This window comes from Phocoena phocoena, chromosome 4, assembly GCF_963924675.1.
Source record: "Phocoena phocoena chromosome 4, mPhoPho1.1, whole genome shotgun sequence".
NCBI classification, from domain to species: domain Eukaryota; kingdom Metazoa; phylum Chordata; class Mammalia; order Artiodactyla; family Phocoenidae; genus Phocoena; species Phocoena phocoena.
Window position 1 is genome coordinate 41264718 of NC_089222.1, and position 24021 is coordinate 41288738.

Sequence of the window (24021 nt, forward strand, 5' to 3'; positions counted from 1 at the left end):
TTCTCCACTGTACATTCCTGCCTCAAAGATAAGGTGACCATATGTGCGTGGGTTTATCTCTGGGCTTTCTATCCTGTTCCATTGATCTATCTTTCTGTTTTTGTGCCAGTACCATACTGTCTTGATTACTGTAGCTTTGTAGTGTAGTCTGAAGTCAGGGAGCCTGATTCCTCCAGCTCCGTTTTTAGTTCTCAAGATTGCTTTGGCTATTCGGGGTCTACAGTGGAAGCGTGGAGCCCTAACCACTGGACCACCAGGGAATTCCAGAATTTTTGTTTTAGTTATTGAAAAGTCCTTTCAGGTTTATTTGGGTATATATTTTTATCACATGTGTCTTTTGTGCATACAACAAAATAAGAAAAAGTGATATTGGTTAAGGTAGTCCTACACCCTTTTCACATTCACAATTCAGTTCTCCATTTAACCACTTTCCCTTAGAGTTGTCCATCTTTGCTTTTCCCCACAGTGTCACCCTTTGTGCCATCAGGAGGTGCTGTGCCTCACCTTCCAAGCCACTGTCCCCCATTCTGCAGGTTTCAATGCTGGCACTTTTTTATTATCGGAAGGCATGAATGGTCAACTACCAGAGCCCACCTCTTCTTCAGTGGTCCTTATATGGTTTGTTGGCTGACAGAGTTACAGCTCAGTAGAGCAGTCATGACACCAGCTGCATGGGTGGCTGAGATTGTGAGACATACCCCGACGTTGAAGATGGCCAAAGATGAATAACCATGCATCACAGAATTGATGCAATTCAGTAAATCTACTGCATTCTTTTTAATGACTGAATAGAATCAAATGACCACAAATTGAGTCATGAAACAGAAGGTCTTTGAGATGAAGCTTACTATGGGACCAAGCCTAAATGGCAGCCCCAACATTATTTTAAACATGAACATAAGAAGTGGTGAAAGCAGTGATTCAGTGTTCAAGACAGTAAAAGAATTTGCAATTAAGATTTTCACCAAATCTAACCATACCCCTCAAAAACATCCACAGGCACTGGACTCTTCAACTGCCGTATCTTTACCCCAGCCTCACAGAGGTAAACACCGGTCCGGAAGGGGATGAGCCTAACTTCAGCTCCAGCAGCTGAAACTCATCAGCAGGTCCGGCAGATACAAGTTTAAACTCCGTCTGGGCTGAGCAGAGTAAATAGGCAGGCTGGCTTTACAAATACAAAGAGTGAAATGTATATCCTTTACTTGAGAGTCTATCATCTATGCAGATCCAAAAAGGAGAATGGGATTGAGACTGGGTTGGGGAGGGATGGCAACAGTTGAGTCAAAGAGTCCATCCACAGAAATGTTCACTTATAAGAAAATTTGTTTCTTACTGCCCTCCCCCCTGCTGGGGGCAGGATCTCCTACCCCCAGCACCCCACCAAAAACAAAAGCCCAGCCTGACTCATACGTGAGTCATGGTCCCTGCATAGACACCATCTGAGTCAGACACGCAGCCATCCTCTTCCAGCTGTCAAATATTTAATCCTACTCAACTTTCTACAACACACAGTGCTAATCAACTCACCCATTTTCTCTCCTTTTCCTTTTTTAAATTCCTGCTAAAGGCCCACACATAGCAGCTCAGAGGCACTCAAAAGAGAAAAATTTGAAGTCAACTGAATTTCTTCCACAAAAAAATATCTAGGTATATTTCCTGCCACTTTTTCTGTACAGAGAGCTCCACATTTTTGTTTACAAACTTGGAATCATAGTATACCTGTTGTTTTAGAGCTTGTTTTTTGTTTCTGTTTTTGACTTAACAATACATCAGGGATATTTGCCCATATTCATAACTGTTCCATTATATATATTTTTACTAGCTGCATAATGGCCTGTCATATATTTCACCATAATATACTTTTTTTTGTAGTTCTATCAATCTTTTTTTAAATTGGGGTATAGTTGTTTTACAATGTTGTGTTAGTTTCTACTGTACAGCGAAGTGAATCAGCCATATGTATCATATATCCCCTCTTTTTTGTTGTTGTTTGTTTGTTTTTGCAGTATGAGGGCCTTTTACTGTTGTGGCCTCTCCCGTTGCGGAGCACAGGCTCTGGTACGCGCAGGCTCAGCGGCCATGGCTCACGGGCCCAGCCACTCCGTGGCATGTGGGATCCTCCCGGACTGGGGCACGAACCCGCGTCCCCTGCATCAGCAGGCGGACTCTCAACCACTGCGCCACCAGGGAAGCCCTATCCCCTCGTTTTTGGATTTCCTTCCCATTTAGGTCACCACAGAGCACTAAGCAGAGTTCCCTGTGCTATACAGCAGGTTCTCATTAGTTATCTGTGTTATACATATCAGTGTATATTTGTCAATCCATAATATACTTAATCTCTTATTGTTTGACACTGAAGTTGTTTCCAATTTTTTGTTTTGCTTTTTTTTCATCTTCTCTTTTATTCTTCCGTTCATGAATTTATTCTAGCCTTCTTATAGTGCCCTGGCTTCTCACCACACTCTCCTAGGATAAAATGCCAGCTTTGTGACCTTGTATAATTTAACCTCTGAGCCTTAGTTTTCTCATATGCAAAATGGAGATCATAATACTTGTTTTAGGTGTATCTGAGGATTAGAGGTAATATATATGAAGTGCCTACAATATAGTAGATGCTCAAAAGTGGTAATTCTTTTTATTTCAGAAAGTAGATTGCTGAGAAATCATTTGGCTTTAATTAAGAGAAAGTAGACCACATTTGGCACCTAGGAGAGATGGCTGTTTTATTCCATTATTATTGCAGTATCAGAAGAGTACCCTTTCTGGTCTTCAATTCGTGCAGAAAATATTTCTGGTGAAAATGCATTTTTTAACATTAAGATCCTATAATTCCAAATTGAATTACATATAAGTGGTCATTATTGAAGGAACTAGACACTGATGTGGAATTAGAATCAGCAGCTGTCTGAGGAATGCAAGTATTTATAGCTCCCTAGAGAATCGGGTTAGGCCACAGGGGCTGCTGCTTCACCATAGAAAAGCTGGTGAACGCTAGTCCACTTCTCTATCCGTTACTTAAGTAGTGAGAAGATTCTGTGGCCACGTGGAGTCGGATGCCTACCAGCCCTCACGCAAACACATACAGATGGAAGGTCCAGAACTAACGAGCCTTAGAAAAGGGAGCAGACAAAAAGTATGTGCAGGATTGGGAGAAGAAAATCCAGAGGGCCATTCACACTCCAGCCGCCTTCGGAGCTACCTTCCGTGGCTTTCGCTGAGGAAGCCAAAAGCCTGAGTCCTGTAAGACGTGGGGTGAGGACAGGACATGAAGAGACATGGTGCCCCCCTTTCCCCCAGCCTTCTCTCTAGCACAGAGTTTGAAACTGCCCTTAACTGCTCTGGGCACATAATGGCGGGAGAGCCAGCTTTCCATCCCTCTTCTGCATTTGCTTCCCCCATCCCGCAGACCACTCTTCTACTGCAGTTAGTTCCCCGCTCATTCACTCTTCTTGGTTAACACTTTACTCACTAATTAATGTCCAGGTAAGTGAAAGTGTTTCCTTTCTCATCTATAAGATAGGGAGTGTCTAATAAGTATTTTTTTGAGTTCCCTTCCAATGCTCTATAGAGTCCACATTTCTATTTGTATATTGTGATTTAATGATCCAAGCATTTGGTACCTGTTAGAAGACCTGATTTCTGTCCCTGGATCAACTACTACTATGCATCCACTTAATATAGGGGTCGTGAACTGTAACATGCCTTCAGGGGCCAGCAAGAAACATAAAGGAATGAAGTAGCCCAGATAAAAGGCAATAGGTGGGACTGTAGTGAACTAGAAAGCGTGTGCCCTGGCCAAAGGGGAGGCATCAGCTCAGCACTGGCCAGTCGGTGCCGTGGGGTTTGCAGAGATGTTATTGCCTGATCATCAAATGAACAAACAAATGAACAGTTAAACATCCCCTTTCTTTCTAATATAGTTGTAAAAATCATTTATAGTACTTCTGTGTGTATGATCATATATGTTAGACCAGCAGTGTTTGCACCTATGTGAATATCACTCTTTTTTAAAAAGTCAGCTCAGCCATAAAAAGGAATGAAATTTTGCCATTTGCAGCAACATGGATGGACTTGGAGGACATTATGCTACGTGAAATAAGTCAGACAGAGAAAGACAAATACTGTATGATATGACTTATATGTGGAATCTTAAAAAATACGGCAAACTAGTGAATATAACAAAAAAGAAGCAGACTCACAGATATAGAGAACAAACTAGTGGTTACCACCTTTGGCACCTAGGAGAGATGGCTGTGGGGAAACGGAAGCAGGAGGGGCAACATAGGGGTAGTGGAGTAAGAGGTACAAACTATTAGGTATAAAATAAGCTACAAGGATATATTGTACAACACAGGGAATAGAGCCAATATTTTATAATAACTATAAATGGAGTATAATCTTTAAAAATTGAGAATTACCATATTGTACACCTGTAACTTATACAACATTGTACAGCAACTATACTTCAATTTTAAAATTTTTAAAAAGTCAAATTATCATCCCATGCGTTGCACACTCTTTAGCAAAAGAAAGTTAACACAATCCCACTAAAGTAAAATAAGAAATAGCAGTATATTTTCACAATAACAAATATTGGGAAGTAGAAACTTTGCCTTTCCTTTTTTTTTTTCAATAGTAATTCTGTAACTTTCATGGTAAATGTCAATACAAAACAGTCAGTAGGGAAAAGAAGAGTAAGGAGCAAGGTTTGGGAAATGGGAAAGGTATTTCACAATTTATTAAGGAATAGTAGCACCTCATTTTAACCCACCTCAGCACATTCTGTAGACACACCGTCACACACGCAGTACATCTAGAACTTACCCAAACCTCAATTGTTCCCACGTTCTTTCTTCACGACAAATCCTCAGAAAAATGAAATGTGTTTACAGCTACCCTTGGGTAATTACAATCCACATTTTATATTCCGTCCCCTTTGAAATTCTCATGAAACAGGAAAAGATAATGGGTGGTAATATTCATTATGTAGAAAGCCTTTGAATAATGCATTGGAGATTCATTAAAATAAATAGAAATAATATATTTTAACAGCCCAGCCACAAACTAGTTGGGAATACTGGGTAATGAATGGCATGGCAGGGCCAGAGGCTCTCACAGCCACACTGGTTTTGGACAGAAGATGAGCAATGCATGTTTGAAATCCATAGGCATTTCAGAGTTTCCTCTCTGTTTCTTAAGGAAACCATACGATTGCCTTGAAGTTATAAGCAACTACAGGAGGCATTGTGTGCTTAAAATTATATTGTCATCACAGGCAAGACCTAATAAATCCAAACCTAAGGTTAAGTGCAGTGCAGTATGGGGGAAAGGCCACTGGATTCAAAAACCAGAGGCCCAGCCTATAGTCTCTTGCTTTGTGATCTTGTACCATTTATCTGTTGCCATGGTGGTGATGTGTAAAAAAACCCACCCACATCAGTGGCATCCGATGATAAGCACTGATTTCTGCCGCTGATCAGAGCTGGGTTCCCATGGGGCTTACTCGTGTGTCTATGATTGATTGGCTATGGATTGGCGAGGTACCGCTACTGCTTGCTCTTGGCTGAGCTCCGTCAGGTGCCTGGGGCTTCAGTTGGGACAACGGCCGATTGAGTTCTGTGCTACGAAGTCCCTCCTCTGCCAGCAGGCTGAGCTGGACTTGTTCTGCGGGCAGCGGCACAGTTCCCTGGGGCAGCGGGGAGTGGGGGGGTGGGCGGATGGAGGCGCTCGGAACCGGAATACTGTCACTTCCTCTGCATTCTGTTGGCCAAGGCAAGTCAGGAGGCCAGCCCAGGGGTCCGGAAATAGACTCCACCTCTTGATGGAGAACCCGCAGTCTTACTATAGGGGGACCAGATAGAGAGAGGGGAAGAATTGGGACCATTTTAATAATCAGGCTGTCACAGATCTGGGGCAAGTTATCTGACTTCTTTGAGTAACCGCTGCCTTGCCTGGAATCCACAGGTGGTTGTACAGCCCAAGGAGAGAATGAAGTGAACACACTTTTAAACTCAAATTCACTGTAACCGTTCAAGTGAAATTAACTAAGGCGTGGTGCAGGGGATAGAACCAAAGAATCTTCAGCATTCCTCTGTGGATGCTGGCGGTCTAAGCTAGTGCTGGGAGATTCCTGTTTTAAAAATCAGAAAACACCAAATGGTTCTGGGATTCGGAGCTGGCCGTCAGACCAGGCCACTCCCAGTCACCGCAACCCAAGGCCAAGGACAAAGGCCAGATATCCAATGCCGCTGCCCCACTACAGGTCACAGCAAACTTTAAGACCATCCCATCACTTCTCCCACGGAGTAAACTGGTCTTGTCCCTGTATTTTGAAAAAGGTATTGTCTTTATACCAAATCATATCACCAGGTAGCTAGGTCTTTGAGATATCCTCTTAGTAGTTAAGATCTTTCCATCTCCATCATTCTCTCAATTCCGAGCATATTTTCATAATATCCCTGCTGACAGTAGTTGGAGGTCAGCACATGTGTTTTCTAAGTAAGTTTTCCTCACTGTAAATGCCAAGTGGACACTGGTGCTGAACAGCCTATCAACTAAATGCTTTCCCGATCCTGGCCAACAGGAACTGTCGCTCAGAAAGCCACGTTCACTCACACTGAGATGTCCAGGAAGCACACTTAGTCTCTTATCTCTTCACGTTTCTGAGCCTTCTCCATCCATGACAGCCCCCTCCCCATACCCTCGGCTCCCTGTCAGTAACTCTGGGCTGCAGTGTGGTTTTTCATGGCGTAAGGAGAAGAGGTTTCCGGGGTGACCAGGACGCAGACCTTCCAGTAATCAAATCCACAGGCAAGGAAGACATCAAGCAGCCTTTTGCTCATAGCCCTCTGCCGAACGCCATTCCAAACATCAAGTAACCCTGAATTGGATACCTTAAATTATATCACTAATTAACAAGAAGAGGTTAGTGTTTTGTTTTCACCTCAGACGGTGCTTGAGAGCTCCAAGCAAATTAGCCCCCGGCTGCTGGGATTTCGCCAGACTGCATAGCCTGGTTATAGGCGAGACACCGCAGTGTGAGGGACCGGGGCTCCGAGTGGCTGGAGGGAGAGCCTCAGAACAGCCATGCCTCCCCGGGATGGGAAGGGGCCAGGAACAGGGGTTATCGTTCCTGGACCCAGTGGCACAGAGGCCCCTCAGCACTGGCCGCTGCTTGGGAGCTGTGGTCGAGTTTCCCCAAGGCCGCCTTCATCTTAAACCCTCTTAAAGGCTAAAGGCAAACAAATCCTTCTTGAAACCTGAGTCCGTTTTAAGATGTCTGTACTAAAATCCCCGCTGAACTATTAGCTGTAATATCATATAATTTCCTTTTCCTGAGAGTAACACTCTTGGTGATTACCGCTATAAGGAATTATAAGGCTCACCCTGTAAGAAGCTCTGCTCAGTTTCCCACGGTGATAATGTGTTACTAAGGCGATTTTCTGAATTTCTACCTGAGGTGTTTTTTCATTTCACTCCGACTACTGAATCCTTCCCTTTTCTTTTTTCTTGGCCTTTCCTGAGTTAGAAACACTGCATGGGGTAGTTGATTTAGGTCTGAGTTGATCCTTAGCACAAAGGTCAATTTGGGGGCAGAACAACAGAATTTACGATCAGACTTTCTTCATAAGGAAAATATATATCTTTGGATGTTTTAAACCTTATTTTGCAGTGGTATCATGTGTTATTTTATATTTTTATAATCTGTGTATATAGTGTCTTCTTTTCAAGACTTTAGTTATTCAATAAATAGGAAATACTACATAATCCTTGATTCGAATTAGGTTTAATTTAAAATGTCTTTTTTATTTTAAAATATGACTTCAAAATGTCTGTTTTTAATTTGCACTTTTTAAATTTCCACTGTTGTCCGATCCATGTATCTTGAGTTTTATTGTTAAAAATGGGTTGATTTGGGTTTTTTTTTTTTACCAACTACAGACAATAAATTTTAAAACTTAATTTATATGGGATCAAAGGGTAACCTGAACGTATTATATTTCTCCAGGAAAAAAAAAACATATATATTCTAATGATAGAAAGTTAAAAGGAGACAAATTCCAGCTCAATAAATATTCAAGCTGCCTAACAGTGAAAGTCAGCTCGGGACCCCCCAGTGAGTCAGTTGTTCATCAGGAATTGCTGTGACCAGGCCAGGTATTCAAGTAGGTGACTGCAGGGGTCCCTTTACAAAGCCACATCACCTTTAAAATTCTGTGGGTGTTTTTGTCTAGGCTTTCAGGAAGTAGAGAAAGGAGGATAATGAACAGGTACAGAGCACCTGCCCTGTGCCCATCTCTGAGGTCTTTTCATCCTTTCTACAAACCACTGAATTATTCACCCTATTTTACAGATGAGGAAACTGAGGTTCATAAAGTAATGTGCCTTGGGAAAGAAGTAAGGATTCAAACCTAAGTCCTACTGATTCCAAGCACCCTGAGCTGATCACAGCAGAACCTGTGGCTTTCTGCGGCCAGCCCTAGGCCTGGGTCTGCTTGCCTGCACCGGGAGGGTAGTGGGGGAATGGAACTGGACCTACAGAGGGAAAGGCTGCGTTTCTCTCCTGGGGAAAATAAGCTGGGACTTTCAGTAATTAGAAGTTAACAATAGGTGGCGGTACATACCCATAACAATGATGGTGCCTGTGTTAACAATCAGTACATTTTCTTTTTCTGAGTTCTGTATTGTTTTCAATCAAAGTGCTTTAAATGAGGCATTTGAGCAATTTATGCAGAGAATCCCTACCCATTTGAATAATAAAAAAAAGCAAATGAGAATGTCAGCTATCAGACGAGTTGCTCTTTGCATTTCTCACTGTGACAATAATGACGCCAGAGCAGATCTGGTGTCCCCTGTCCTAAACCTGGCTGACAGGAGCCTCCTTATGACCCCTTGCTGCTTAGCGGTTTCCTTCTTCCTTTTCTTTCTCTAAACCTACAGACTGGGGCTACTAGGGATGCTAAGAAAGTGCTTCTTGAAAAAACACTTTGTTGTCAAACAACAATGAAATGTGTTCGACTTCAGATGAAGGTTAGGACACAGAGTTGGATCCACAGCCTGGTTGCGTGTATAGCAGATACACAGCCGGCTGGCCCTTTGTGACCACATTCCCGGCAACATCCCTCTGGAGCTTCCCAGATTCGCCACAAACATAATGAGCTCCCAAGACATCTCTGCCTCTGAGGCTCTGTACGCAAGGCAGTCTGTAGAGCCTTGTGTTCCAACATTCTGCTTTTCTGACTAAGCTGGATGCTTCCTTAAGTTTCTCGAGGGTGAACCTCTGGTGTGTTTTTTTCTTAATGACATAAATGGGCTCCCTTGGCTGGCTTTTGACAACCGCCTCAAATAAAATTTTCCTTCAGACGACCTTATTTGGGAATAAAAAGGAGTCTTTCTTCGGAGAGCTCTGGCCCCGGGATGCTGTATCTAATGAGCATCATTGGATTGTCCCCGTGGGGCAGGACACTAGATGATACCAAGCAGCCTTATTTGGCTGAGGACCCATTCCTCTTCATCGACAAAAAATGTAAACTCAGTGTCTCAATGCGTTTTTATTGTGTACCAACTCTGTGTTTGATGTTGTGCTGGGTGCTATCATGTAGCCTGAAATTACTTTTCTCCCAGTGTGAATTTGTGTGTGGGAAAAAAAGCGAATACAGTATGAGTTAAAAGTTATCATCTTATCATTTATCAGCTTATCAAGTTATCTTTCTTATCTTCTAGTAAAAGTTATCATTTATGAGTTGGGAGTAATATTTGCTCACTCATTGCTCCCTGTGAAGAACACATTAAACTACTTTCTTTAGCAAAATCAGGCAGTTCTTTCGGTTGCTACCAGATAACAAATAGCTGAAAGGAATTAGTGTCCTGTTTCCTTCTGCCCAGCCTGCAGAGTGGGATGAACCTGCAGATATGCTTTGTCAACGACAGCGGCAGCGATAAGGACAGCGATGCCGATGACAGCAAGACCGAAACGAGCTTGGACACCCCCTTGTCTCCCATGGTGAGTCCCAAAGCTGCCGCTGAGGCTCAGAGTGTGCTTTCCTGGTCATTTAGCTTCTTTTCTGTTGTTAGTCAGAAACAAACATGTCAGAGGTTAAAAAAGCAGTGTCTCATGACATTTCTTGACATGGCATGCTCCTAAAATTTGACAGTGATTGAAAAAGTAAAATTGTGATCCAAGAAGGATACATAAGCTCTGTTAAAGTTAGCGACAACTTTCATACTAAATCATAAGAGAAATCACATAGGCCCTAAAAATTATAAAAGAAAATACACTATATACCAATCCTTCCCCACTGGGCTTAGAAATATGAGCACAGACTAACAATGGGACACATTTTAAAAGGCAGGGGATGGGGTCCAGGCAGGGGTGGGAATGGTAGCACATAGCTGTTGCTCAGAGAAGCCAGCAAGGTAATGTGGGTTAAACACTGGTTACTCTTCCTTGCACACGTGTTACAAAAGATGGCTTGATGATCCTGGGTGCTTGTTGCTGGATTTCTTTCCTCTCTGGGAGGTCTATCGCCTTTCTTACCAAAGACTAACTAATAGGAAACCGTGTTGGTTGTTGAGTGCAATGCCGCGTCAGAACTTCGTAGGATATCTGAGATCCTGTCCGCTCCAGGGAGCAACGCACCGCCTTAGCTCTGGGTTAAATATTTTGCTGTGTTTGTTCACTTCAAGAAAGGTTTGAGAGTAAGAATCAAAGAAATGTCTCAAGTTTGTTGCAAATATATATTCTCCCTGTTATTAATTATGTTACGTTTTATGCTAAAATCAGAGTCTATCACTGACTGAGGAAATAAAGTAGCTTTTAAAATGTTACTTGCGATGGGTACAAATCAAATCAAGAGTTGAGTCCCCTGATGGAGGGGACTCTTGGCTGCTTTGAGAGAGGGCTCAGGGAAGACTGTAGCTCATCTCCAAAGATGGTACCCGGCACGCAAAGCTCAGGGCTGCTCTTTTTCCCTTCACAGAGCAAACAGAGTTCTTCCTATTCCGATAGAGACACTACTGAAGAAGAATCCGAATCCCTGGATGACATGGATTTCCTCACAAGGCAAAAGAAATTACAAGCCGAAGCCAAAATGGCCCTTGCCATGGCCAAACCAATGGCCAAAATGCAAGTAGAAGTGGAAAAACAGAACAGGAAGAAGTCTCCCGTCGCTGATCTTGTAAGCAGCGAACGCTGAAATGCAAACGAGTGTTTGGTGGCTGCAAATGGTTGAGGCTGTCCCAGTCCTTTCCCAGAGTTATGCAAACTTGGGTTTTTACAAGGCAGTGTGTAAAACGTACTGTCATTGAGAAACATTTAAGTCTGTTTCTTTTTCCTTCCTACTGTATCACTGAAGGATACACACGCAACAGATTTCACTCACAAAAGTGAACTTTGCTCTTGATTCATATCTACTGTGTTTCTTAGGGGCAGTATTAGCTGTCATGGGAATATTTTAATTCCTTTAAAGCAATCTCAGTTTAATCATATCTACTGTGTTTCTTAGGGGCAGTATTAGCTGTCATGGGAATATTTTAATTCCTTTAAAGCAGTCTCAGTTTAAGAACCCATTGCTATGGCAAACTCACTATTGCTTTAGCTCATGTTCCCCCCTTTTCAATGAAGACAGTATGGCAGAGTGGATGAGAGCCCTGGGCTTTGGAGCTTAAGACTAGCTCTGCCGTTGACCTACTGTGGGGCTCTGGACACGTCTCAGTTTTCTCATCTATACAATGGGTATAATAATAATAGCTGTGTCAGAGCACGATTGTGGAAAAAGTAGTCAAAGCACTTAGCACAGTGCTTGTAGCATGCTATAAGTTAATAAGTAGCTGATATTATTAATTTTATCCATGTCATTGACATTACTTGAGCTCCCTGGTAATTCATTTGTGGATGTAATAATTGACTCTCAGCTGTAGACCAGTCCAAAAGCTTTTGATTTGAGTAGTGTCCCATTCTGATGCCAATAGCGTTTCAGATGATGTGCATATATGGAGGGCCTCACGTTGGGAAAGTCAGATGGGGAGAGCTTTTAAGCAAGGAACCTGAAGTGGGTGAATGAAGGTGGGTCTTTTAGGAGAAAACTGGGTCGTACGTTCAGTGTGCTTGCAGCTCACCCCTCCATTTCTTCCCTTTCTGTCTTCAGCTGCCACACATGCCTCATATAAGTGAATGCTTGATGAAAAGAAGTTTAAAGCCCACTGACCTGAGAGACATGACTATTGGGCAGCTACAAGTGATAGTCAATGATCTCCATTCCCAGATAGAAAGTAAGTGTAAGATGCTCTGGAAAATGGGATATTAAGTGTAAAATATCATAGGATGGATAGTACTATTTCCTGGGTTCAGCTCCTTGGTACGTTTCATTGGGGTCCTCCTGTGTACTTGCAAGGAAAAGAAGAGAATCACAGCGCTCTCTTTTTTTGTTTTTTTTTTAACTGTAAAATGTTGAGAAACTTTAAGACTTTTTCAAGGTTCACAGAGGTTAGGGATCCCTTTTATTCATCTGAAATCCCCAGCTCCCAGCACAGTGCCTGGCATATAGTTGGCTCCCAACGCCTGTTTGTAGAATATAATTTAGTAGTTACAAGTCATTTATTATACAGTCATACGCTCAGCTTTACTTGCACGTACATTCATTTTAGGTCATCAAATTCTATTCGACTTATGCTGTGGGACTCCAGGTGGTGAAAGTATATGTGACCGATATGTGAAAATTGTAGGGTGAGAAAGCGTGGGCCTTTTCCCCCCAGAATGAAGAAGGGCCTCCACAGGAAGTGTGCAGGGCGGGTGGTCAGTGAGTGGCATTCACTCGAAGTGATTGGTTACGCAGGGAAGGGCAGGTGCTGGACCAATGAGAGAGCTCGCTCACTGGGACAGCATGCTTAGCCCAGGTGAACTCACGAGCCCTCCAGCCTCTGGAACATACAAGTCCATAAAGTCTGTAGGCTGATAGATTAAAACCACCTAAGAGACATGCCAACCAAATGCAAACCAACTAGATGTATTTACTTATTCAGGTACAATAAAGGTATTGTGGTTATGTTCAATTTTTTTAAAAAAGAGACCTGTCTTTAGAGACACATACTGAAGCATTTACTGATGAAATAATATGATGTCTGAAATTCCCTTTCAAATGATCTAGTGGGAGAAGAGGAGATAGATGAGTTCAAGACTGGCTATGAGTTGATAACTGTTGAAGCTGGCTGGATGCATGGGGCAGGGGGATTCCTTAAACAATTCTCTTTACTCTTGTATCCCTTTGAAAATGTCCATAATAAAAAATTTAAAACTTCATACAGAAAAGACATTCCCACGCACTATGCAGGCACCCTACTGAGTACTAGTATAAAAAGCTACCCTAAGAACCCACTAGAAAAAATAAAATTGGATGTATTCAGTGACAAGTTAATACCTTCAGCATTTTAAAATCAAGAGAAAGGATTTAACATTTTAATTAGGGAACCACAGATTCACAGGCTTTTAAAAAATTCTACTACATTTTAATTTTAGTTGAGCGTAAATTACTAGGAATTAAGGACTTAAAAGGCTTTCTGATCTTTTACCACTGAAACATCCTTCTTAGACTTTTAAATAATAACATTGCCAGCTAGTCCTTTTCAGGAGGAGATGGAGTTTTAGACCTCTTTGTATGACTTTTTTTGGTCCTTTTTTAAATTGAAAACTAATCTGAACTAAAGGCAGACAAATGCATCATTTGAGGTCAGGATCTCTGAAAACATTTCCAAGGAGGACCTCGCTGAATACCCCCTTCCTTTCTTTGATTTCTGGGCCCAGAGCTCTTGCTAAATGAATGCTATCCCTTATATGTCCACATGTGCAGACCTAGAAGCTTTCACTCTTAGCTGATGTGAGGGGGGAAAAAGCAAGAGAGAGCCCCCTGCTTGTTTATATTTTTCAATGGCAGAAGCCAAATTAAACCCAGTACACTGATTTCAGGAAGACTAGTTATGTTTCCATCTATTTTATGCCCAGTAGAAATCCTAAAGAATACTTTCCTCAGCACCCATTGTCCAGAGAACTCAGGGGTTGTTTCTTCAGGTCTTACACATCTGGTTCTCCCACAGCTTTAGATATTACTGTTTCCTAGAACAACCTGCACGTAGGCTCCTCGCCTCGACCCCGGGGAGCCTTTGAGCATCCTCAAGGCGCCTTCCTCCCCAGCGGGGGGTCTGATGGGGCTCTTGTCGGGTGCAGTGGCCCCCCCAGCTCTCCGTGTGGCAGGAGCACCCTGAAGATGAACGGTGGAAAACTGAACGTGCCCCAGACTTCCGCGTTCACATTTCTTGAAAACAAAATTCCGCTTCTTCTAACAAGCTGTTTTCCTAACAGCTAACAATTTCTTTTCCCACGCTAATGTGAATGTAATTGGATATACTTTGTACTCCTTTTCTGTCAACACTTCTATAAGTATGCAAGCTAGTCGTGCTCTCAGATTGGTGACCTCTCCTGGGCTTGTGAGAAGCTAATGTAGGAACTCTACATTTTAGCAAAAATAGTCTCCTGCTATGTTTAGCTGTTTGTACATGTGTATGTATCTATCGTACGTACATAATGGTGCATAAGGGGTTTCACATCCTGACTTAGATGCAATCTTATCTGTTCCTAAATGCTTTCGTTTCTTTGCCCCAGGCTTGAATGAAGAGTTGGTCCAGCTGCTCCTCATACGAGATGAGCTGCACACAGAGCAAGACGCCATGCTGGTGGACATCGAGGACCTGACCAGGTCAGTGGTGCCTCATCTTTGCAAAGAAGGAAGGAAGCCTGGGATGGTTGGAAGTCTAAGAATTAAGGCAAGAGCGAGCTCTAGAGAACTTCTTTCCTTACTTCCATCAGTAACTCGCCTAATCTCTGCTGGTGTCAGCTGTTTAGATGGAGGGGAAGCGGCCAAAACTGCTCCCATCCAAATGCATGGCTTCTTCACAACCATCCTCCCCTAGTGATGGATTGTAAGTGCATTAGAACTTCATCCACCCCCACTTAAATCAGGTCAGCAATTGTGGCCTAAGGACATTATCCTGAAGGACTGTCCCCTTGAGAGTCATCCCTAAGCCATTCCATGCTGGCACGATTCCAGCACGTGGTGGGTGCCACCAAGTGGCACTTGCTGTTATATGACCTGACTCTTGATCGCATCTGCCATGCCCGGAAGGCAAGGACACTGGCATCTTTCCACAGCACCAGCGCCACCAGATTGCTCTCACCATGGGGAGACTCCAAGACTTGAGTTTCTAGCTGGGCCTGGTTCCGAGCGCCTGTCTGTAAAGAGGTAAAGAATGCTTCCTTCCCTGGGGCATAGGGAAACTAGGCTAATGCTGGTCAAGATCTTGCATTTCTTCATAGTTTTCCTTGTGGAAAAGCCTCTCACCATAAATATATAAAGTATGTGAAATACCGTGAGCATTCCTATGATCCTATACTGTATTTACGATGCCGCCTTTTCCGAGACAGTTTATAGGAAGTCTTTAAACCACAAGGCAACAGTTATTATTAATCCCAGAAATGGTATTCAGAGAGTAGAAGCTCCCAAGGAGAGAAAGAAAACTGCTTGTCACGGTAACATAAGGAATTAACCACATGATCCAGAGCCATCCAGGAGAAGTTGGAAAACATATGTAGTGAAAATGCTCTCAGCACTCACCACAGGGACCACTTCTCAATGTGTAACACTGGGTAAAATATTTTTCTAAATGCAGTGTTATAAAAATAGCTTGGGTAGCAAAGTAAATGCTGCGGAACTATGTTTAAGTTCGTTTTTAAAGCCCTGTGGGCAGCGCTCTGTTTTGTACGCTTTGGATGTTATATTGCCTCACCCCTAACAAAAAAACGAAAACAAAAAAACCCAGAAGGTCTTCTCATACCTTCTTAGCATATTTGCCTTCATGTGAAGTATAGTAACACTCAAATACTATTATTGCCCCCTACAGCTGTATTCGGGCACTGCACCAACAATTGTAAGACACCTGCCTTTTTGCTACGCTAACAACTTTGCATATAGGGATTACGATTATGGGAAATCAGTAGTGAAATATACAACCAGGACATGCATCTTCTGAAAAATATATAGACTCTTTCGTCAATTCTGTGGCTTGCCTATGATAACAGAGACCGTTTCTCTGCCCCTCAGAGCAGCGTTGGCACCCCTCGTTGCTAAGACGACATTCAGAGGCTCCTCCCTTCTCTCAGAATGTTAGGCTGTTACTTAGGTTTGCAGTGAATTTTGCTTATCCCTTCAGATGGTGTGATCATGGGAGACAGGGTGGGCAGAACCATGGGGTTCAAAGGAGAGGAGTCACTAATTTAAAGGTACTGGAGGAACCCTTTAAATTAGAGCAGGTGGGGAGAAGTTTCTATGCCCATTCCTGGCTGCAGAAATATAATTTTGCTCATGGAGGGATCTAAGGATACTTAAACTTCCTTAAAGGTAGAAGTGCCAGAGTTTTGCAGCCAGATCCCAGAAGGCCAAGCGCTTGGCCGCTGGGAAGCCCTGTTCACCTATTCCCTTTACCTGTGCAGCTCCTACCATTCAGGTGCCAGTTCAGATCGGTGGTTCTCAATTTTGGTCGCCCATTGGAACCATCTGGGGAGCTTTTAAAATACTGATGTCTGGGTCTCACTCCCAGAGCTTCTGATTTAATTATTCTGTGAAGTAACCTGTGCATGAGGAGTTTTTAAATCTTTCCAGATGATTCCAATGCACAGCCTAATTTGAAAACCCTGGGTTTAGATACCTCTTTGGAGAAGTGCTCCCTGATCCCCCAAGACCGATGTAGGGCCCTCTGTGCTCCTGGCAGCATGGCATCCCTCCCAAGTAGAGGCTAATCCTATTGTGTTATATGGTTTACAACCAACCTGGCTATAAGCCCCCTGAAAGCAGAGACAACACTATTTTCATTCATTGCTGTGTCCTCAGAACCTAATACAGGGCCTGCCAAGTACGTAGTAGGTCCTCAATAGGGATTGTTGATAAAAAGAAGTCCTTGTGGGGCTTGAGTGAAATAAATCCTAGTAAAGACTTTATAAATAGTTGACAAGAACCTTTTGGTTTTATGGACGGAAACCCTTTCCCTCCTTTGTTTACAATTTAATGAAATTCACCCTTGTATGTATGTCTCAAAATAACACCCAGCTTTCAGTATTTTCTGAAGCTCTTGCCTGCCTGTTCTTTCCTTCTGTCTCAGAAAACCCCTTGTTGTTTGTATGCACACACACACACACACACACACACACACACAGATACATATTTTAAAACTGCTATAAGAACTACACTTTAATTAGCTACCATGGAATCTTAGTCCCTGGGCATCAAAATATTTCTTGAGCTGAATTTGTTCAAGTGAGGCCCATGAGCTACTTTATGAAAATGTTAAAAAAAAAAAAAAGATGGTCTGCTAGAAGGCATAATTTCTTTTTTAGGAATAGGATGCTATTGATGTCTTTTTCCTGAGTCCCTTTGTTGGTAAATAAATATCAGAATATTCTTTGTGGGCTGCTGCGTGTGGCAGGGACGCTGCTGTCACTTCTCTGTTTCTGAATGTATTTGCCCTGTAACACAGATGGGAGACATTCTGCATACCAGTGAGTTTAAACTTGATGTCACTGACTACCGAAGGCTAGGCAGCACCCAGAAACTGCCCCTGGACCTTTGATGACAGCTGAAAACCACACCCTTAGATGCTTTTCTCTTGCCAGATTTATAATTTCCTAAGATCCTCCTTCAAAACATTTGTTTCTTGCAGCCTTCAGACCCTGCCACTCCCTGAGAAGACATTTACTTAGTGCCCGATCGAGTGATGTAACCAGCTTAGCCATTCCTCCCACCTCGTCTCCACTGGCCAGCTGCTGGTTAGCCCAACTTTGGGCTCACAGGCCGTAATAGGCCTTGATGAGTAAGACTCACCCCGCCCTGTCGCCCCCTCACTGCCGTGATCATGCCCTTGGGACTGCCCTTGGGACTAACGGAGGGGGAAAAAATATGCAAATGGGGGAAATCTTGACAACCACAAAGGCCTACCGTTTGTTTGGAAGACATTAGCCTTTGTAAGAATAAAATTGAACTATTGTATTATTAACAAGAGCCTTGTTAATACCTAGATTTGCATCTATGTGCGTGTTTGGATAAAGTAGTCATGCAGTTACTTTCTATCACAACACCTTGTTTTGACTTTTTCCTTAGCACCTGATCTTCTATCTGCTATCTCCTTGCTTGCTGTCTGTTCCTTTCTTGTCTCTTTCCATTACAATATATACTCCATGAGAACAAAGATCATTGTCTGCTCACCACCGAATCCCCAGCACCAGGAGCACAGAGAAGGCACATATTAAACATTTGTTGAATAAATTATCCTAGTTACTTTTCCCTTTTCATTTTTAAACACGGCACTTTTCTTCTCAAAGGAATATGACATCTACATGTCTCAGGTTAATCCAGTGGCTTACTAAATAAAAGGAATCGTACATAGAATATAAAACTTGGAAGAGGGCAAATCCATTTGAATGAAGTACCGTTTCTTGAGTCTCTTGATTTCACTATGAGTAACTCCGAGCCTCCGTTTGGAGGATGTCTTAGCTGTTGATGGGAAAGCAGTTTGGCTTTCTCCTTAGCACTAAATAATTGTATTATTCATTTTACAGACACGCTGAGAGTCAGCAGAAGCACATGGCCGAGAAAATGCCTGCAAAGTGAAAAGAAGCCATCCAACCAGAGGACAAGCTAGAATTTATTTTGCTTCTGTGGTTGTAAAAATGCTGTTGCTAAAGGTGGCATAGAAACAAACAAATATCAGTGTTAGTCATCGATAATGTCTGAAGCTTAACGTCCAGTGATTGGCCTTTGCTTCTTAATTTATTTTCATTTTTTTACTGTGCCACTAAATATCAGGCATTTTAATAAAATATTGTTACAAAAAATGTACAGTACTTACACCATCCCAAATCATGGTTAATCAAAGAGGGTAGTTTTAACTTTATTTTTATTTGTTTAGAGATTCTGAGTTGGAGCAGTATTTTACCATTTGACTGCTTTCATTCTTCACTGTAGTTTTAAAGAAGAACTGTAAATGACGGTGCTATCCAAGTCAAAAAATACATGCCTGCCTCGTAGTGAAGTTGTAGGTCTCTGTAATATGTATATTTTAATCAGTTTTCAACATTTTGTGAATGTTGACTACCTGAAGTTCATTTTTAGATGTGCTATTAACATTCTGTTGGATTCAGAGGGTTCCTTAAAAGTTTTATGTATAAATATGTAAAATAAAAATGAAAACTTTGTTTCATAGGATATGTCTTTTTGCTCACTAGCAAGCCCTACACTGGCTGTACTTCTTCCGTCTTCACTCTTCCTCAACTGAAATCCCCACCGGGAAGCTTCTATCGGTGAAGAAACAAAGGGCTCCGGAGAACAAGAAATGCAGGGAATCGCCAAGAAGATCGTGGAGAGTATGGGAGAGTGTGTGTGTGTGTGTGTGTGTGTGTGTGTGTGTGTGTGTGTGTGTGATCCAAAGATGACAACATCAGGCACATCAGAGCCAGCACTGTTACTGCTGAAAGTTATCAGTCTGGAATTTCAATACTTTATTATTTAATAGCTGCTGGTTTTGTCAGAGCCAATGACTGCATCCAAATTGCGTTGCCCAAATTTGCCACGTGACCGGATGATACCTGCATTTACACTTTTCCCAAGGCCAGTTGGTGCCATTTTTCACATTTTAACCACCTCTACTGGTCTCATGAAGAAAAATGCCAAGTCTAAAGCAGGTTACAGACTGTGCCTCAATAGGAAGAGAGTTTCAGAAAATCGATGTAATTAGCGAATGTCCACGCAGGTATTAGAGAACCTTAAACTAAAGCTGAGATGAGCAATCAACATTCCAGAACCACCCACAGACCACCTGGTTTCACTATAAGGTCCATGATGTAATCTGAAGATAGAAGGTTAGTCAGTTTCCTTTTTTAAAAATACCCAGATAGATATTTTAAGTAATTCAGTTGCCAATTTTCATAGCCTTCTTCTTTTAGTAAAATAGTCCATCTTACATTGAAACACTCATCATTTCTTTATGGGCTTCAATCAAGTTATTTTCATTTGGAATAGAAAAATAATGCAGCCCATAAATGTATTTTGGTTTTCGACAGTTGGCTACGGAACAGGACAGGTTGCTCGCCACTGGGCTGAAGGGTGGAGCCCGAAGTCCTCTTTGCACCAAGGTCTCTAACGGAACCCCGAAGTCCTGCACCAGCTGTCAGTACTCCCCTGGGGTGACTCCAGCCCTGAAAATCTAGGCACAGCTAGTGGAGCTTTGTTGCTTCAGCTGGGTGAGAATATTGGTCACTAAGCCAGCGGTTCTCATCTTCAGCGACACAGTGGAATCACTTGGGGAACTTTAGAAACCACGGGGGCCTGGGTCCCACCCCCATAGACACTGATTTAATTGGTCCAGGATTTTTTAAAGGTCCCTTGGTGACACTAATATAAAGAACCACTAACTTGGACTTCCTTCTTTTTTAGCTTTTCTTAAATCATTTTTTAGTATCTTTTTTTTTTTTCTAATTGAAATATATTCCCATTAATTTGGAACTTTGGGGGAAAGCCAACCTAGGAAGAGTGCCACGAAAATGCCTGAGCCCGAGTGAGAGTGGTAACGTGACCGAAACCTCCTACAGCGACATCTGTAACCTGAAATCCTGACGCTAAAACTCAGCCCACCAAGAAAGACGATCTTCATTCTTTAAATCCTTGCCAGAACTGCCAACTCCAATAAGAATTTAGAAATGAGTTTTCTCTTTGTCTTAAGCAATGCTGCCTCTCTGGCTTGAAGTATGTTCTGAAGAAATCCATGGCCTCGAAATGCTTCAGTTGTCTGAAACCCATAATTATAAGTGAAGAGCCCTAACTCGAGAAGGAAGGAAGTGAGATTACACCCACAAGGGCCCCTCAAAACACTTCCGGGGGCAAAGCCAGCTGAAAGAAGAGCAGTTCTTCCCACCACCCCAAGACCATCAAAGGAGATTATACCAGTGTACCCATGTTCCTTTCACACTTCCCTGCCTCTGGTAGAGATGTCACCAAGTGACTCATCTCCGAGGGGATTCTTTCAAAATCTGGTCTTTCCAGCCCCTTTGATTAGCTTTTTCAGTAAGGACTGGGATTATTCCCAACGGGATTCTTATCTGCTGTAGATCACCCTTCCATACATTAATTAGCACCCTCACTAGTTTACCTGGCTGAGTTAGATGCTAGAATTCCTGAGTTAAAAAATAGGGCCACCTATCCTCCCATTTTTAAGAGAGAGGTCTAAGCAAGAATGCACAGGCTCTAGAGCCAGAAGGGACTGGGCGCAATGCTGACTCCACCATCTTCCTAGTGATTTGACCTTAAGCAAGTTACTAAAGCTCTACGTTATTTTACCTTCTGCAAATAAGATCTCTTGGGATTATTCTAAAGATTGAATAAAACAGTGTCTGTGAAAGCACTGGCACCCAGTAGATACCCAATGATTGTTGACAGGAGAAGTAAATGATCACAGTTTGGGTAGAGGAGGCATTCTGTATTTTACCAGTTTCTGAGGTTTAACACATCCTTGTAGGCATTTTCTTGTTTATTAATCATTAACTTACAAAACAGATGCTTAAGGGAAAAGTTCACTTCAATCTTCAAGCCCCCCTCCCTCCTCCAAATACTGATGTTGAAACTTAGAGTGTATTCTCACACACCTTTCTCCACACTTATACAAACAGATACACACATACAGGTTTTGTGTTTCAATTTGTTTATGCAAAGGTGGGAGCACATAAAACTCAGTGCTTTGCAACCTGCTTTATCCATGGACACCCTTCCAGGTCAGTACATACAGACCTAAGCCATTCTTTTTAACAGCTGTATAGTAATGCCCAGTATGCTGGAACATGCTTTTATTAGTCATTCCCTTTACTGATGGACGTGAAGGATCTTCCCAGATCTCTGCCACTAAAAACAGCGATGCAATAAACATGCTTGTACTTACATCTCCATGGGCTTTAATTCTGTGATGACCCCATTTTTTTCTTTAAACATTACTTGGTATTTGTTTAGATACTTCAAACTACAGAGAGCTAATTAAGGTAGGGAAGACCAAGTGAGTCTACTGAAGAGAAGTTTAGTTTCTTAAAAGAAAATTAGACCAACTCCCCTTATCTGACTAATACCAACTCATTTCTAGAGCATAGCTGTTACTTCCTTGATGCAACTGTTTCTTTCTCTCTATTACACACACACACACACACACACACACACACACACACGTGCAACTTAGCCTCCAAGGATTGTCATCTGCTTCCTGAATACAGATTTTTCTCTATTTCCTGTTTGAGGGTAGAGGCAAACCTCAGCCATCTTTGTAATGATAGCCCTCAGCACAGAATGCAGAGTTTTCTCTCGAAGAGAAACCCTGATCATTGGGACCCACCCTTTTTCTTTGCGGTACGCGGGCCTCTCACTGTCGTGGCCTCTCCCGCTTTGGAGCACAGGCTCCGGACGCGCAGGCTCAGCGGCCATGGCTAACGGGCCCAGCCACTCCGCGGCATGTGGGCTCTTCCTGGACCGGGGCACGAACCCGTGCCCCCCGCATCGGCAGGCGGACTCTCAACCACTGTGCGACCAGGGAAGCCTGGGACCCACCCTTTTGACACTTCCACTAGCTGGTGGACCCTACTCTTCCTGATGCCTGACACCTCTTCTCTCAGCTGCCGGAGGAGCCCCTCAGCCTGATTTTCACTCAGGTTTAATCTCATCGTTTTCAAGCTTGAAACCCCGTGACTGGCTGATGCTTAAGTCCCTCCCCTCTCAAAATTTTTGATCTATGATCCTGGAGACTTTCCTTCCACAGAATGTCATCTCTGCTGTCTCTGATAGACAGCCCTATGGCGGGTATAGCTAGCCATCTACTGAAATTCATCCCTCTCCACCGTGTTCTTAGTTACATAGCTGTCCCTGGGAAGTGGCTAAACAAACAGGGACTACATTTCCCACCCACCATCCGTTTGCATTTAGATGTGACCCATGACCGATTTTCACCAACAGAGTGAGTGTGATGTGTCTTAATTCTAGCCAAGGCTTTGAAGAAGGGGTTTGCCTTCTCCATGGTTTCTTTTTCTCCTTGCACCAGCTGCTATCACAAGGACCTAGCGGAAGGCAGAGCCACAATATGGAAGGAGTTTGGGTCCCTGAGTCAACTGCATGAAGAGAGCTGCCTGCTGTCCAGTAGGGTTTGCCCCATACGGTTGCAGAAGTGAGAAAAACTCTGATTATGTTTGAGCCATTATACCGCATTGAATCTCTTTGTTACCATGGCTAGCATTACCATAACTAATGCAAGTCCTTAACAAGGAAAGCCATAGTCCTTTAAGAAAGAGCTGGAACACAAACCCAGGTCTCTGAAGACAAACCCTGTGTTCTTAACCACCAACGAACACTGCTAGAGGCTGTGCCTCTTCCCTCTAGAAAATCTTTAGGTCAGTGACTCACCCTTTTTCACTTCATGGACCTCTTCAGTTTAGTTTAAATCCTAACCCCCAGTCTATATCTTCCTTTAGCCACTGGGGCAGAAACTGGATAAGGTCAAAATAAGATTTGTCATGAGCAAACAATCAATTCATTCCAGAAACAAGAACTTGGATTTTACTATAATGTCAGAAACACAAATATTTATCAAGTGACTACAGGAGACCACTTTGGTGTCCAACTGGAAGAGCCTTGGGTATCTGCAATCCTTAGTACCAGGCTTTGACTGTTACCACCCCAGCTGGATTCTGATGCTTAGAAATGCAATTACCTTTTGCACTGACGTTCATTTATTTTTTCTAAATAGGATATGACACATTCTTATGAAGTAGGTTGATGGGTAATGAGTTTTTCAGGATATTTTAATTGAGGCTTATAGTCAGTTGTTGGTATAAATTAGTATTACATTAAATAATTTATGAATTTTGGTCTAGCTGTGCAGAATGAAAAGAACATCTCA

General features: G+C 42.6%; 1 protein-coding gene across 12 annotated transcripts in view; it reads left to right on the plus strand.

Annotated features, from left to right (window-relative positions):
* SCHIP1 (schwannomin interacting protein 1) overlaps window positions 1-19301 on the plus strand; it is a 125704-nt gene extending 106403 nt beyond the window's left edge. For 9 of the 12 annotated variants that reach the window (XM_065876828.1, XM_065876829.1, XM_065876830.1 and 6 more), the window contains 5 exons: window positions 9889-10006; window positions 10983-11180; window positions 12150-12273; window positions 14657-14750; window positions 18659-19301. In XM_065876828.1, the coding sequence (XP_065732900.1) occupies window positions 9889-10006; window positions 10983-11180; window positions 12150-12273; window positions 14657-14750; window positions 18659-18710 (586 nt within the window). In that variant the 3' untranslated portion in view covers window positions 18711-19301. The remainder of the gene's footprint in view (window positions 1-9888; window positions 10007-10982; window positions 11181-12149; window positions 12274-14656; window positions 14751-18658) is intronic. The other 3 variants (XM_065876831.1, XM_065876840.1, XM_065876832.1) reach the window with 2 other exon arrangements.
* The last annotated feature ends 4720 nt before the right edge of the window (window positions 19302-24021 follow it).